General features: G+C 44.7%; 1 protein-coding gene across 4 annotated transcripts; it reads right to left on the bottom strand.

Annotated features, from left to right (window-relative positions):
• Window positions 1–236: 236 nt before the first annotated feature.
• Window positions 237–10,523, bottom strand: RBM22 (RNA binding motif protein 22). Of its 4 annotated transcripts, XM_036313952.1 has the most exons (11): window positions 10,368–10,523; window positions 9,869–9,922; window positions 8,559–8,588; window positions 7,821–7,953; window positions 6,258–6,358; window positions 5,979–6,151; window positions 4,975–5,175; window positions 3,883–4,047; window positions 2,892–2,980; window positions 2,577–2,708; window positions 1,110–1,328 (listed from the first exon to the last, which is right to left on the bottom strand). In XM_036313952.1, the coding sequence occupies exons 1-11, from the start codon at window positions 10,419–10,421 to the stop codon at window positions 1,198–1,200; spliced, it is 1,263 nt and encodes a 420-aa protein (XP_036169845.1). In that variant the 5' UTR covers window positions 10,422–10,523; the 3' UTR covers window positions 1,110–1,197. The 4 variants fall into 4 exon arrangements, with proteins under 4 accessions (XP_036169844.1, XP_036169847.1, XP_036169846.1 ...); XM_036313951.1 differs by lacking the exon at window positions 2,892–2,980 and having other exon boundaries at window positions 237–1,328; XM_036313954.1 differs by lacking the exons at window positions 2,892–2,980; window positions 8,559–8,588 and adding an exon at window positions 8,394–8,497 and having other exon boundaries at window positions 237–1,328; window positions 10,368–10,456.
• Between the last annotated feature and the right edge of the window lie 1,902 nt (window positions 10,524–12,425).

Genomic DNA, 12,425 nt, shown 5'->3' with positions numbered 1-12,425 from the left:
GTACATAAATTTTGCATTTCCTTTTCAAATGACTTGTATAATATGAGAATGATTTTAAAGTTACCATTTATCAACCACCTGCTGGCTGTGGGCCTTTTTATCATCAGAGTGGACAGAGATAAAAATCAAGTCTAAAGCAAAAATTTACATTTATATATAGCTTGTTTTTAACTTCCATTAACCCCAGTTCATCTACCAAAGGATAAAGAAAACAGAAATCTAGAAATAAGCCCATGACATTTGGAAAATTTACCCGTTTTAATTTTTTAAAAACAAAAAAATAAAACACAACACAACATCAAATTATGTTTTACCATCTACAATTCAGTTATATCCAAACATCCTAAGAGCAAACAGAGTTCCCTGCCCAGAGCGGGGAATTAAAATGAGACACATGAAGGTGAATGCTGAAGATCAAAGTTCCAGCCGAGGTCACAAGTCTTCCATTCAAACACACTCCAAAGCTTTTCGTTTCAGTCTATTAAAGTGTTTTACAGGAAGTTCTTTAAAATAATTTCATCCCAGACACCAGGTTTCTTCAATGATACACAGCTTCATGACATTTGTTTCCACCCAAAAGGAATACAAAGTAATTTTTATTGTTGTCTCTTTTGGTAGCGCAGAGAAGTACAACTTATCAGCCAGATTCCTTTAGCCATCAATGAGGGAAGGCGAGGTTAAGTAGAGACCTGGGCAGAGCTGCCTGCTGGATTCCACTTGTCTTTCTGAGGGTGTGACTTCAGAAGTGTAAAATCACATTTATGCCACTACAATGATTAGTACTAGTAATCTTTTTTTAGATGATAAAAAGGAAAATACCTAATGGACATAAAAACGGTCAAAAGATTCTTTCCGCAGGTTAATGCCCCCCCCCTCCAAAAAATAATACAAAATGAACATATAATTGGGATGGAAACTCCATTGGATATTCCAATTCACCCCACTGCTTGCTCCCCATAGAAGGGGAACAGGCATTAAGTTTTATTAGTAACGTTATAGTAACCAGATGTGTCAATGGCAGCTTATTTGAGGTCCATCAATCAAAGCATGGCTATTGTTTTCTGACTGCCCACATCTGAACACATTCAGCTACTATGGAAACTACAAAGGAAGGAAAAATATATTTATTCCAAGATTCGTTTACTGGGATTTTTAAGCGCCCTGTCTTCTGTAGAGCCCCAGAATGGTGATAATGTGCTAGGGGCTGCTGTGTTTCCCAGCATGAGCTCCCATTCTCTGAGGGTCCTGAGAAGGATAGTGGATTGGTCCTGGAGCCCTCATGAAAGGAGGAGGTGGTCCCATTGGGTGGAACATATGTGGCCCAAAACCTGCAGATGGGAGAACAAATATGTTAGACTTGCAGTTCCCCTGACCACCTTTCAAACCTCTGCATCTTTCTAAGGTCAACACCACTTGCACATAAACCAAATAACAAGGAGCTTCAGAAAATGTCATTTCTTAAGACTTGCTTAGAAATGTCTCCCTGTATTACTTCCTCAGTTTGAGAATCCATTCCTCTCAGTTCAGGTTAACAGAAAATTCCACAGGACTCAAGGTATCTGATAATATGTCATCTGAGCCCCTGCTAGCTATCAAACATGCCAATCCTGCCAAGCAGGATTCCTCAGGATCTGGGAGGTGAGGAAGAAATCAGGCTGACCCTGATTTGATGGAATCAAATGATGAAAGACCCTGTCATCATTAAACTCAATGATTTATATTAGAATGGAGGGTGTTCTAAACCGGGACTTTCTTCAAAGAGTATGGGAATTCTGCCACAGGGGCACTGGCCACCTGTGATTTACACTGTTCACACTGTCACTGACATTTTTAAAAAAATGTACTTTATTGATTTTAGAGAGGAAGGGAGAGGAAGAGAGATAGAAAAATCAATGATGAGAGAGAATCATTCATTGATCAGCTGCTTCCTGCATGCCCCACATTGGGGATCAAACCTGCAACCCGGGCATGTGCTGAGACTGGGAATCCAACCATGACCTCCTGGTTCATAGGTTGACACTTAACCACTGAACCACACTGACATTTTCTAGAGCAGCACTATACAAACTGCCAGTTCTTCAACTGTGTACTCCTGGCCACCAACAAGGTAAAGACTGTGAGCCAAATGTAACTAATTACACAACCAAGCACACTGTTTAGTTTGTCTTACAATTTTTTATATCAAGACTTTCATTCACATTCTGGCACAAGCTCCTTATCTTGGTATACAGGTAACAACACTTTGTGAACTGGTGGACATCCACAGCCTGCACTTTAAGCAGTGGTGCTCTAGGGCATCAGGATTACATTAGAACAGGGAACAAACTGGCCATATGTCACTGTAATCGATGAACTCCTATTCTGATTTTAAATATACTCAGATCTTTAGAAAACTGGTGACTTTCCCCTCCTCGGCAGGCCAGAAAAAAAAGAAATATCAGGAATCCTAACAAATCAGATTTATTTGAGGATTCTATGAGACAAACTCAAAAGATGTAGCCCAATAGACATGACTTTCAAAAGAACTTTTTAGGGCTAAGTCAGACTTATTTACTAAGAAGGAAGGTAGAAGTTACCTGGGGGTGGGGGTGGGGCAATTCCAGGGGGTGGCGGCAGGGCGATGTTCACCACAGCTGGAGGGCCACTGGGGGGCAGGTTGAAGTAGTTGGCAGAGGCTTCTTCCTCTGCTGCAGGAGGAGGGGGAAGAGCTGGAGGAGAGAAGAGAGCCAACAGTTAGAAGGGAAGACAACTGTGCAATGTTGTTTCCACTGCCTTTAAATTTGGGAGTTCTGAGGGGAGACAGAGCTGTTGCCGGAACCAGAGACCTGGGTCTCCTCCAACACTCAGGGATCATCAGAGCATCCATAGCTAGCAAGAAAGCCTGCACTCACCTCCCGGCAGGCCTGGAACAGGCTCCAGCTTGATGCCAGAGTCTGTGGTTCCATCTTTCTCTTTTTCTTTTCCTCGGGCTGCTTGGGACCTGAGAGACAGACATACACATCAGCACTGTGCCCCTTCTCTCACACCTCTACTTCTCAGGCTTCCTAGTCAAATGGACTTTCTTCACTCCTTGCCCCACTTTTTCCCTTTAAATGTCACAGTGCAGTGGATAAGATCAAAGGGTTTTTGTTTTGCTTTTTTCTAAAATATATTGACTGATTTCAGAGAGGAAGGGAGAGGGATAGATAGAAACATCAGTGATGAGAACCATTAATCGGCTGCCTCCTGCACGCCCCACTGGGGATCTAGCCCACAACCTGGGCATGTGCCCTAACCAGGAATCGAACCATGACCTCCTGGTTCATATAGGTCGATGTTCAACCACTGAGCCATGCCAGCTTGGCACGACCACATGTTTTGAAGCCAGAAAGACCTGGGTTCATAACTTGCTGGAACTATTATAAGGACTAGAAGAGGCAACCTATGTATATTTAGTACACAGCCTAATTAGCACCCAGGAAGCTCTCCATAAGGGTTGCTGCTGCTATCAGCAATCTTTTCCGTGGCTCCCGGTGAGAAACATGTTCCCCTTTGAACTTTCAGGGCATTTCATCACTTTCAAACCTAAATTAGTTTTTCTTCCCCACTGGAGGTCAGCCTCTAGAAGACAGAATCTGGTCTAATTCATTTGTATCCACCTTCAGGCCCTGGCATTATACTTAGCCTAGAATAACTGGTCACAAAACACATGAACCCTCAAAGATTACTACACCAAAACCCAGAATAACAGTCCAAAACAGGATACTCTGAACATCCACAGGAATGAATGTTAGATAGATAAGGAAATATTCTTTTTGACCCATTCACCAAAAGCTCACTAGCCCCAGGTAATGAAAGTTTTCTTGAAAATCTCAAAGATATTTTAAAATAGTCTATCCTCACCTTCCCCATTTCACATTAAGTCGACGGCCATTGACAATTAGCTTATTAAAGGACTTCTCCGCAGCCACTTCAGCGGCCTGCCTTGTGGCGAACTGGATGAAAGCACATTGCTGTCTCTGTACCACGGTGATCGTCCGAATCTCTCCAAACTGGTAGAAATGATTTCTGAAGGGATACAGGCAGAGAAAAATGATAACAACACACACGTTCCCAGGAGGGTGACAGCAGGCTAATCACTCTTGTACTGACTCACCACAAGGTACATGGCCCCAACTACCTGCAGGTAGTTTCCCCAATACCTTACGTACTATGAGGCTGCGTACTGAGAGGAAAAGAAAAATAATGGACAAATAAATTTTATTCAACATCTCAGATCTTCCCCATGGAGGAAAGGGGGCCCGAGTAAGTTTCTTAAGGACCCTAAACCCTAGATAAGGGGATAGCCAACTATAGCCTCCATGGCCCATGAGCCAAGAATGTTTACAGAAATGTTTTAAAAGGTTGTAAAAAGAGGAAGAGAAGGAGAAGAGCCAGCCACCCCCTGGAGACTGTCTAGCTCACTTAGGGTGTAGTGAAGACAGGCTACCAAGGCAGCTTATAAACTTATAGGAGTTTCTTTACCACTTTCTCTCTTTGGGAGAGGTATTTCCACTCTCTGCCCAGATGTCTCATTTAGCTGACTAAAATACAAGCTGAGAACCATACAAATTTACCAAATGCCAATCTCTTTAAAAAGCCAACAATGTAAACCATAAGAGTCTTATAATGGCAAAACTTCCCTTCCCCTACATAAGTAAGCCTACTTGATTGTGTGCCCTATTCTAAAAACTCTATTTGGCTATTAGGCCAAATAGAATCTCATGTAATTATCACCACATGCAAGAATGGACTAAGCACTGCTGATGAACATTACTACTCTGGCATCGTAAAGAACAATTTTATAAAAATTCTAGTCGGCATATTTACTGACTATAAACTAATTAAAGAAAAATGTATTTTTAAAGGATTATCATGCTTGACTGTTATTGCCCCCCACAAGTTATTCCAAGACAGCTAAAAGCAAAAAGAGCTCATAAAATTATATCCACAAACCTTAGATCTGTCTCAGTAATGGTATCGCCCAAACCACCAACATATAGTGTGGTGATAGTCTTGTCCTCTGGCGGGTCCAAACGAGGCATTGTTGAAGCCCGCTTTAGAAGCTTATCTGCCACAGGGTCATTGATTCCATAATATCGGTCTTTAATGTTCTGATCAGCAAGGGGGTCATCTGGATCTGTAGGCTTCTCATGTCTGTGGTTCAAGAACAATGCATAAAGATGAAACAAAACAATTTATAGGTATCACCCAACAGTAGCTACACCCAAATAAATACCCAGAAATGCCTTTTAAACTAAAACCCTGGTCATACCAAGACAAAGTTATTGATATAGAGCTGATATCAAGTGATTTACTGTATTACAAGGACTTGCCAGCCTCCTGAAACCCACTGAAATGACCACCTAGGGCGGCAGTTTCCTTAGAAATACTTTTGGCACAATTCACCCCCAAACAAAGGTAACCAAAACATCATTCTCTCTCTCACGGTCAATGGTTCTTAACATATTTGAGGTCTTGCATTCCACTCAGAGTCTGATTAAAGCTATGGACCCAGGCCTAGAAAACGAAATAATTTTTTTGGTGGGGGTGAGATTAACCAACCCCAAGTTAAGAGCTCCTAATCCACATGCTTGGCAGTCCTGACGGAAACATACTCACACACCCTTAGATGCCTGGCCTTAATTTGACCTCATCAGCCCATTGAAATTCAAGCCAGTGAGACCGTAATAGTGAAGACTTACAACTCAGGGTACACATCTGTGTTATACAGCACAGTAATTTAGCTTCCCAACGCTCAGTTATAAGTAAAAGCTCCATTACATGTAAAAACAATTTAATCAAGCTTTTCTAAATTTAACAGTCTTGAGATGAGATATACCACACTAGTTGTACATACTTTGAGATTTTAAGGCAGAGATTGTTTAAACTAGCACCTCTCACTTCTTAGATGACTAATCATCTGAAAGCAAATACTGAAAACGCACTTCAGCTCTTACCTGTATGGACATTCCTCTCCTCTCTTACATTCTCCTTTCACCCAGAAGGAGCAAATGTGGGGTCGATTCCTTTTGTAGTAGGGTGTGGTCCGGGCCAGTTTGAGCAGCATGTCACTGGTGGATGTGGCTTTCCCCAGCATGCCAACTGGCCGTGTTCCATCAGAGTTAGAAATCTACACACAGGGATGGCAAATTCAAAAGATAAATTATATAAACTGTGTCAATCCACTAGGATTCTTTTACCAAATAAAAGACTACATCAAGAAAGTGGCAGCATACCTCCCTCTCCATATTCTGTGTGTAGTACTCTTTGTTGACATCTGATTTTGGCATGTCATCCTTAAAAGACAGCCCTGCATCACGAACCTGGATGGGCAGGCCTGGTACAAAGGAAAGGAGGAAAAACAGGCATATTTAAAAACATTGCTGAATATACACACAGAATATAGTATCATCCTTTTTCCACTTTCTTATTCAGTACCAGAGGCTTTACTATATTTTTACTGAAAATATTTAGCACCATCAGGCAAATATTGCTACGGAGCATTCTAAGAAATTATCCTAATTCCTGAGCTAGCATGATTCTGAAACAAATGTTTTAGAAAATTTTTTAGATGAACAAACTTTGGGTATAGTCAGATTTGACTTGTAAATTAATAATGTATCTAGCCCGGACGGTGTGTCTCAGTGGACTGAGCATTGCCCCAGGCACCAAGTATCCACCCAGGAGCTAAGAGATCACGGGTTCAAAGCCCAGGTTGCGGGCTCAATCCTCAATAGGGGGCGTGCAGGAGGCAGCTCATCAATGTTCTCTCTCATCGATGTTTCTATCTCTCTCTTCCTTCCTTTCTCGCTCTCAAAAAAAAAAAAAAAAAAAAAAACCGACACAAAAAAACCAATAAAGACATATTTTAAATAAATGCAAAAAGTGGTTCATTTTAGGTTAGTCCTACAGATTGTCTGGATAGTTATGGTCTTTTATGGGGTCATTGTATTATAGGACCAGAACCTCTCCTTAACAAACATATAAATAAGTGACTAGGGCCCTAGTTGGTTTGGCTTAGTGGATAGAGCATCGGCCTGGGGACTAAAGGGTCCCAGGTTCAATTCTGGTCAAGGGCACATGCCCTGGTTGTGAGCTCAATCCCCAGTAGGGAGTGTGCAGGAGGCAGCCAATCAATAATTCTGTCTCATCATTGATGTTTCTCTCTCTCTCCCCCGCTCTCCCTTTCTCTCTGGAATCAATAAAAATATTGAAAAATAATAACAATACTGTGACCAGGACTGAGAAACAGAGCAGCTTTCTGAATTTAACATATATAAACTTGTATTTTCCTTTTACCGTACAGCAGAAACTCTTGTGGAAAAAGTATTTTCTCCTAAACAAGTCACTTTCAATTAAGAAAAAAAAGCACTTACTCTGAAACAGTGGCAGCATATCAGTCCTAACAATACAGTTGAGACAAAAACCTAAAGCAAGATTAGCCTATGAGCTTCTGGTGGGAACTGTGGAAAAAAGCTTTGGATCTAGAAAGAAGCCCAAGGCAAAGAAATTACCTACCATAGGAACAAGGCCTTTACCTCCCCTTGACTACAGATACACATAAGGGAGCTTTAGGCTAGTTCTAATTAATTCCCAACTTTTCTCTATGTTCCTACTGCTGTTCAGGAGTTCTCTAGGATCGCCTAGTATGGTTCTCCCCTTACAAGAAAAAGCAGACCACAGCACACATTCCAAACTGGGGTCAGAACAGAGGTAGGGTAGACATGGGAGGTGAAAAGACTGGTTTGTTGTCTAGGGCACCTGCATACTTTCAGATTTATTGGACAGGGCAAACATACCATACTCCAGATCCAAGAGGCAAGTCTGACAGACATTCTTCAATTTACTACACGTTTGGCACACTTCAGTCTTCTTGAAACGCATGCGGACTCCGGGGCACCAGCGAAACACTGTGAATGGCCTGGCACAGATCTTTAACACAAAATAAGGGTCACAGTGTGAAGAGTCCTCATCTGGACAATGAATCCAGACTTAATAACAACGGGGGATTCAAAGAAAGGATCCCCAAATCTAGGGTTTACAAGAAACCTTAGCAATCATCTAGCCTAAATGCCATTTGATATTTCAATCATATTTACAACACTCTGCCCCAGTAGTAAAAAATTCACATAGCACAGAAAGAGGAATTTTCAGTCCTCTCCACCCCATTAATAATGTGACCCTTAATCCTTTTCGGGGTGAGTGGGGAGTGTCATATACTCCTTTGAGAATCTTATGACAGCTGTGATCTTCCTCTGCAGCTAAAATTCTCATGTGCACAATCAACACTTGGTATACAATCTCAGGGGGTTCAAAGCCCATCCACAGACACCAGGTTAAGAACCCCTATATTGAAGGGCTCATTTTCTTACCTCACACACTAAACAGTTAACAGCCAATGAGTACATAAATGATATATGAAAGTTGCGTAGCACTGACTTTTACTGGAAGACCTCAAAGCTCAGCAAGTTGAAAGCTAATTTGGTAGAAAAAAGGAAAATAAAATGAAATAATTACTCTTTAACAGACATACTTACTTTGCATTCCTTCCCGTACTTTTCTTTGGTCTGAAATAGAAAAAAACCAACAGAAAAGAGCTGGAGTTCCAGAAAAAAAAAAAAGACCAGATGTCTGCTTCTTCCCCCAATACAACCCAGGAAGTGTGTGTGGCATCCTAAAGGGGGTGTGTGTGTTTGGCAGGGGGGGGGGGGGGATAAATTCTAATCACCAACTATGAGTTCTAACCTCTTAAGAATCTTATGGATCTAACACCAAGTAGCATGTGTCTTTAAACAGCCACAACTTTCAGGCTCACCACTGTCTCCCAAGAACGAAACCTCCTAACTCAGCGGTTCTCAACCTGTGGGTCACAGCCCCTTTAGGGGTCGAACAACCCTTTCACAGGGGTCGCCTAAGACCATCAGGAAACACATATTGAATATATAATTACATATTGTTTTTGTGATTAGTCACTATGCTTTAATTATGTTCAATTTGTAACAATGAAAATACATCCTGCATATATGATATTTACATTACGATTCATAACAGTAGCAACATTACAGTTATGAAGTAGCAACGAAAATAATTTCATGGTTGGGGGTCACCACAACATGAGGAACTGTATTAAAGGGTCGCGGCATCAGGAAGGTTGAGAACCACTGCCCTAACTGTTCCCACAGTTCCCGATTCAGGAGGGATGTAGCCATGGCCAACCCATCTTTTACAAAATTTAGTCAGAAAGTAACTAGCACAGACCGTGCGGATATCCTGCATATAGTAAACGTTCCCTTCCCATAAGCTATTCAACATCTTGCACAAATCAATCTATCAACACCTGGGACGGATCCAATAACACAGTCCTGATTACTATTCACTGTTAACGAATTTAACCCTTATTTGTGATGACAGGAACACCTGACATTAAAGAGACAGACACGGTGCGGTGACCAAGAGGCGTTTGTTTAGGAGTAAGGACACCCAGCTTCCAGTCCTGTGTCTCCGAACTTGCTGAGGCCCCTGGAGTGAGACCATATGAATTTAAATCCCAGCCCCACTCATGATTTGCTAAATGAACAGACATAAACCCGGCTTCTGGTTAATAGATCCATCTCCCAGGTGAGTGCTCAACAAACCCAAGCTGTATTATATGACTCCTACATCACGGAACTGTCTGCGTTTCAAAGCGACAGAATAAGCATGACAGTCCTCTGTAAACTGTCACAGACCCGGCTGGTACAGGAGCACCGTTACTTCCGCCGGCTGGGAGCAGCACTTGGCGGACCGTGTGCAGGGACCACCACGTTGACAGAATGCCAACAACCCCGCTTCACACACCCTCACTCACCATTCGGATATACGGGTTTTCTCCAAGACACGTCTGGCACAGGATGGGGAAGTCCTGGTGACAATGGGAAATCTGGTTGAGGGCCAGGCTCCGAAGACCCCGCCATCTCGGCCACACCGGCGGGCAACCGGGAGACGGGGGGTGGGGGAGGGACGAGGAGCGAGGGCGGGGAAGCGCAGGGCAGGAGCCCGAGGTCCAGCGCGGGCCCGGTCGCGGGAGGGGGCGCCGTCTGCCCTTCCGGCGGCGGCGGCGGCGGGAGGCGAGCAGCACGGAGAGAGGAGGAGGCAGGCATGCAAAGGGGGCTGGTCTCGGACCCTGGCTGCGCCCCCTCCCTCCACGGCCGCAGGAGGGCCGCCCTCCGGCCTCCCGCCCCAGCCCGGCTAGGCCGCGGCGCTGGCTCCTCCCCGGAGTTCCCTCGGCGGCGCCGCAGCCACGCCGGGCCCGGCGGGAGGCCCGGCCTCGCCGCCCCTTCCCGGCCTCGCCTGGCAGGCACACTCACCGCATCCTCCCAGTTCTGCCTGTTGTAGGTGTTGGAACCCAGAGAAGTCGCCATCTTGAGAGCGTCCGGAGGCAGCCGCCGCTTCCGAGTTGGCAGATAGGACCGCCACAATCCCGACAGGTCCCGGGCTGGTTCCCGGCCTGTGACGTCGTATTTGTGCGTCTCGTGCGCCCTTGTACGCCTTGACGTCACCCGCTCGGACGTCGTCCTGATGTGTTAAACCCTGGAGCTCCCTCCTGGGTCCCTGCTTGGGGTGAAGAGCCACAAGTACATCTGGTTTATTTAATAGTTGAGTGAAAGAATAAAGGAGCAAGTAATGAGTGAGGGGGTGGGGTTCAAGCAGCGTTAGCTCCCACTGGGCGCTTACGCCAAAGCTGGGCGAACGTCCTGCCGTGCCAGTCAGTGTCTTATTAAATGATCACAACCACTCCTGTAGGCAGTGGTTCTCAGCCTTCCTAATGCCGAGACCCTTTAATTCAGTTCCCCATGTTGTGGTGACCCCCAATTTCATTGTTACAAGTTGAAGATAATTAAAGCATAGTGGTTAATCACAAAAACTATGTAATTATATATGTGTTTCTGATGGTCTTAGGCGACCCCTTGAAAGGGTCATTCGACCCCCAGAGGTTGCGACCCACAGGTTGAGAACCGTTGCCTGTAGGGTTGCCAGGATTAGCAAGCAACACAGAATGTCTAGTTAAATTTAAATTTCAGTTAAACAATGAACCACATTTTAGTATAAACATGTTCACTTATACCCCAAAAATGACTCATCTGAAAGCCAAATTTAGCTAGAGGTCATGTATTTTATCTGGTAACCACTACCCTCTGGGCAAGTATGATTGTCCCTCTTTTATAGGAATGGAAACAGGTTGAGAGAGATTAAGCAACTTGCTCATGTTCATCTAATAAGTGGTGAAGCCACAAATCCAAAGACAATAGTACTGTCTTTCTAACTTCTGAAAAGTGCCTTAAAGATCAATACAGGTATTGTTTTATCATTTGGGGGACAACTTATAACCACTCTGCCAGTATTTTACTAATTTCAGGCATTCTGGTACCACGTTCATAATTTTTTTACATATCCCATCATCAAACTACCTAAAATTTATTCCCTAATTTTTTTTAAATGAGGTTTATCCTATCTAATAAAAGAGAAACATGGTAATTAGCGTACGACCCTTACCCTTCCCATTGGCTAATCGGCGAGATATGCAAATTAACTGCCAGCCAAGATGGCGGCTGGCAGCCAGGCAGCTGGAAGCGAACATGAGGCTTGACTCCAATGTTCCCCGCCTGCCTTGCCGGCCTCTGAGCTTGCAGTTTGAAACATTGTAACAAATATAGAAGCTAAACAAAACCCCAGAAACCTGCTTTCAGTCGGCCAGGATCTCAGAGCTGGAGTTATACATTGTTTCGATTATAGAACCCAAACAAATCAGATACCTGCTTTTAGCAGCAGAGGCCTCAGAGCTGGAGCCAGAGCTAAAGCTGGCCCAGAAGAAAAAAGAAAAAAGAAAAAAAGGAGCAGTTGGGAGCTTCAGTCACCCGCCAGCCTGAAAACAGCCCTCAGCCCCTCACCCAGACTGGCCAGGTACCCCAGTGGGGACCCCCACCCTGAAGGGTGTGTGACCAGCTGCAAACAGCCATCATCCCCTCATCCAGGCTGGCCAGGCACCCCAGTGGGGACCCCCACCCTGAAGGGTGTGTGACCAGCTGCAAACAGCCATCATCCCCTCATCCAGGCTGGCCAGGCACCCCAGTGGGGACCCCCACCCTGAAGGGTGTGTGACCAGCTGCAAACAGCCATCATCCCCTCATCCAGGCTGGCCAGGCACCCCAGTGGGGCCCCCCACCCTGATCCAGGACACCCTTCAGGGCAACCAGCCAGCCCCACCCATGCACCAGGCCTCTATCCTATATAGTAAAAGGGTAATATGCCTCCCAGCACCGGGATCAGCGGAGCTGAGAGGCCTCCCGGCACCGGGATCAGCGTGACAGGGGGCAGCACCCAAACCCCCTGATCGCCCTGCGGCTCTGTGTGACAGGGGGCAGGGC

The sequence above is a fragment of the Myotis myotis genome, unplaced genomic scaffold, assembly GCF_014108235.1.
Source record: "Myotis myotis isolate mMyoMyo1 unplaced genomic scaffold, mMyoMyo1.p scaffold_m19_p_6, whole genome shotgun sequence".
NCBI lineage: Eukaryota > Metazoa > Chordata > Mammalia > Chiroptera > Vespertilionidae > Myotis > Myotis myotis.
This window is presented reverse-complemented; position numbering and strand designations above follow the sequence as displayed.

Bases quoted from the DNA above. Each gene is read 5' to 3' on its own strand.
- RBM22 (XM_036313951.1), bottom strand. From the start codon at position 10,421: ATGGCGACTTCTCTGGGTTCCAACACCTACAACAGGCAGAACTGGGAG. The intron at 2,709-3,882 runs GTGAGGATAGAC...TCTCTCCTCCAG, and splicing joins CTTAATGTGAAATGGGGAAG to CTCTTCCCCCTCCTCCTGCA. The intron at 1,329-2,576 runs GTAACTTCTACC...TCCCATCTGCAG, and splicing joins TGCCCCACCCCCACCCCCAG to GTTTTGGGCCACATATGTTC.